Genomic DNA, 1,600 nt, shown 5'->3' on the forward strand with positions numbered 1-1,600 from the left:
ATTTATTAACACAAACTCCATCACACCACCACTATCACAGACCTAAGACAAACTGGACACTATAGCTGCTTCACTGTCACCTGGCTGTCACCTGGATGGCCACAGTGAGCAGAGTATCATGAGAGACTAAAAGATAATTATATTCTTCGACTGTATTCACCAAGTTTCTAATTATGGATGAATGACTTTATACCTCATCAGCGGGGTTGGGCTATTACGGTTACTGGCCCTCATGCTGGTAACACATATAAGTATAAATTACTATTGTTCCAGACTTGGCATGTGTGTTGTTGAGGACCAGAGGAAGTGAAGCGTCCACTGTTCTTGAGACCTAAACCCTAAACTGCTACGTCATCAATGAAATCATCGGTTTGTAAATAGAACCCAGGACTCCCATCACTCTACCGACAGTCACACTATGAACAGACACTGCTATGGTGACCTACATACACACAGGGTGAAGATGTGAGGAAGACTGCAGCAGAGCGACTGGAGGGTGACTCACTAACCTTTGTAGTAGAAGAGACATCTGTCAGTGAGGACGAACCATCTCTTATTCCACTGCTTCACTCCAGTGCTGGCCTGTAAGAGCACACATCACACACTCATCATCATAATCAACAACATCATCATCCTCTTTATCTTTGTCACCTTCACCTTAATAATAAATCCCATAGAGAGACAAAAAGTAATGAACTGATGTGTCAGGTGTTCCTCCACTGTGATCTAATACAAGTGTCCTACATCTGCAGTGAGAGACCTGTTCTAGACTAACAGGACCTGGACCTTCTTCTGAACACTTCCAAGACCAAGGAGATAGTTATCGACTTTCGGAGATCTAGGCCCACCCTTCAGCCAGTCAGCAATCAAGGGAATGACACTGAGTTGGTACACACTTATAAAATAAAGTGTGCACCTGGACAGTAAACTGGACTGGTCCCCGAACACCATGCCATCTACCGGAAGGGGCAGAGCCAGCTCTTCTTCCACAGGAGGCTCAGGTCCTTTGATGTCTGCAGTGAAATGCTGCGCATATTTTATCAGTTGGATAAAGAGTCAGAACTCAGAAGAGCTTTTACCTGCTTGTACAGCCAGCCCTGTTTGGTGACCTCTGCTTTAGGATTCCTCCGCATTGAGTTGGAGCGCTTCCCAAAGGTAGCTGCCTTCTTGGGAGTACGAGACACCTGCAGATCAGCGGACAGACGGAAGAACAAGAGGGTTTATATATATACATATACATTCACTGACTAAAAGCTGGGGTTGGATATGAATAGTTATTAACTGAAATTAAACTGTCTGTCTGTGTGTGTGTGTGTGTGTGTGTGCGTGCGTGCGTGCGTGCGTGCGTGCGTGCGTGCGTGCGTGCGTGTGTGTGTCTCACCCGGGTGCAAGGCTGGGCCTCTGGATAAAGGTCTGACACCATGTTGTTGTTCTTGCAGTGTCTAATCCTCTCAGATGCAGTGTTCACCTTCACATTCATATCCAGATGACAGTTCCTGCACAGAACAACAAACACTCTGCAGTCAGTGCATCAGTGCATTAACTGTCACCTCACAACACAACTGTCACACAATCACTGTGCAAAAAATTTGATCTGGAC

The 1,600-nt window shown here is 45.8% G+C and overlaps 1 protein-coding gene across 1 annotated transcript; it reads right to left on the reverse strand.

Moving 5' to 3' along the window:
- Positions 1-509: 509 nt before the first annotated feature.
- LOC111654672 (pleckstrin homology domain-containing family A member 6-like) lies at positions 510-1,490 on the reverse strand (the record flags this gene model as incomplete). Its single annotated transcript, XM_023405779.1, has 3 exons — positions 1,382-1,490; positions 1,080-1,184; positions 510-582 (listed from the first exon to the last, which is right to left on the reverse strand). Coding segments are annotated over exons 1-3 (277 nt in total), but the record flags the coding sequence as incomplete, so codon positions are not given.
- Between the last annotated feature and the right edge of the window lie 110 nt (positions 1,491-1,600).

This window comes from Seriola lalandi, unplaced genomic scaffold (assembly GCF_002814215.2).
Source record: "Seriola lalandi dorsalis isolate HSWRI2012SDOR001 ecotype SW California unplaced genomic scaffold, Sedor1 jcf7180001974822, whole genome shotgun sequence".
Lineage (NCBI taxonomy): Eukaryota > Metazoa > Chordata > Actinopteri > Carangiformes > Carangidae > Seriola > Seriola lalandi.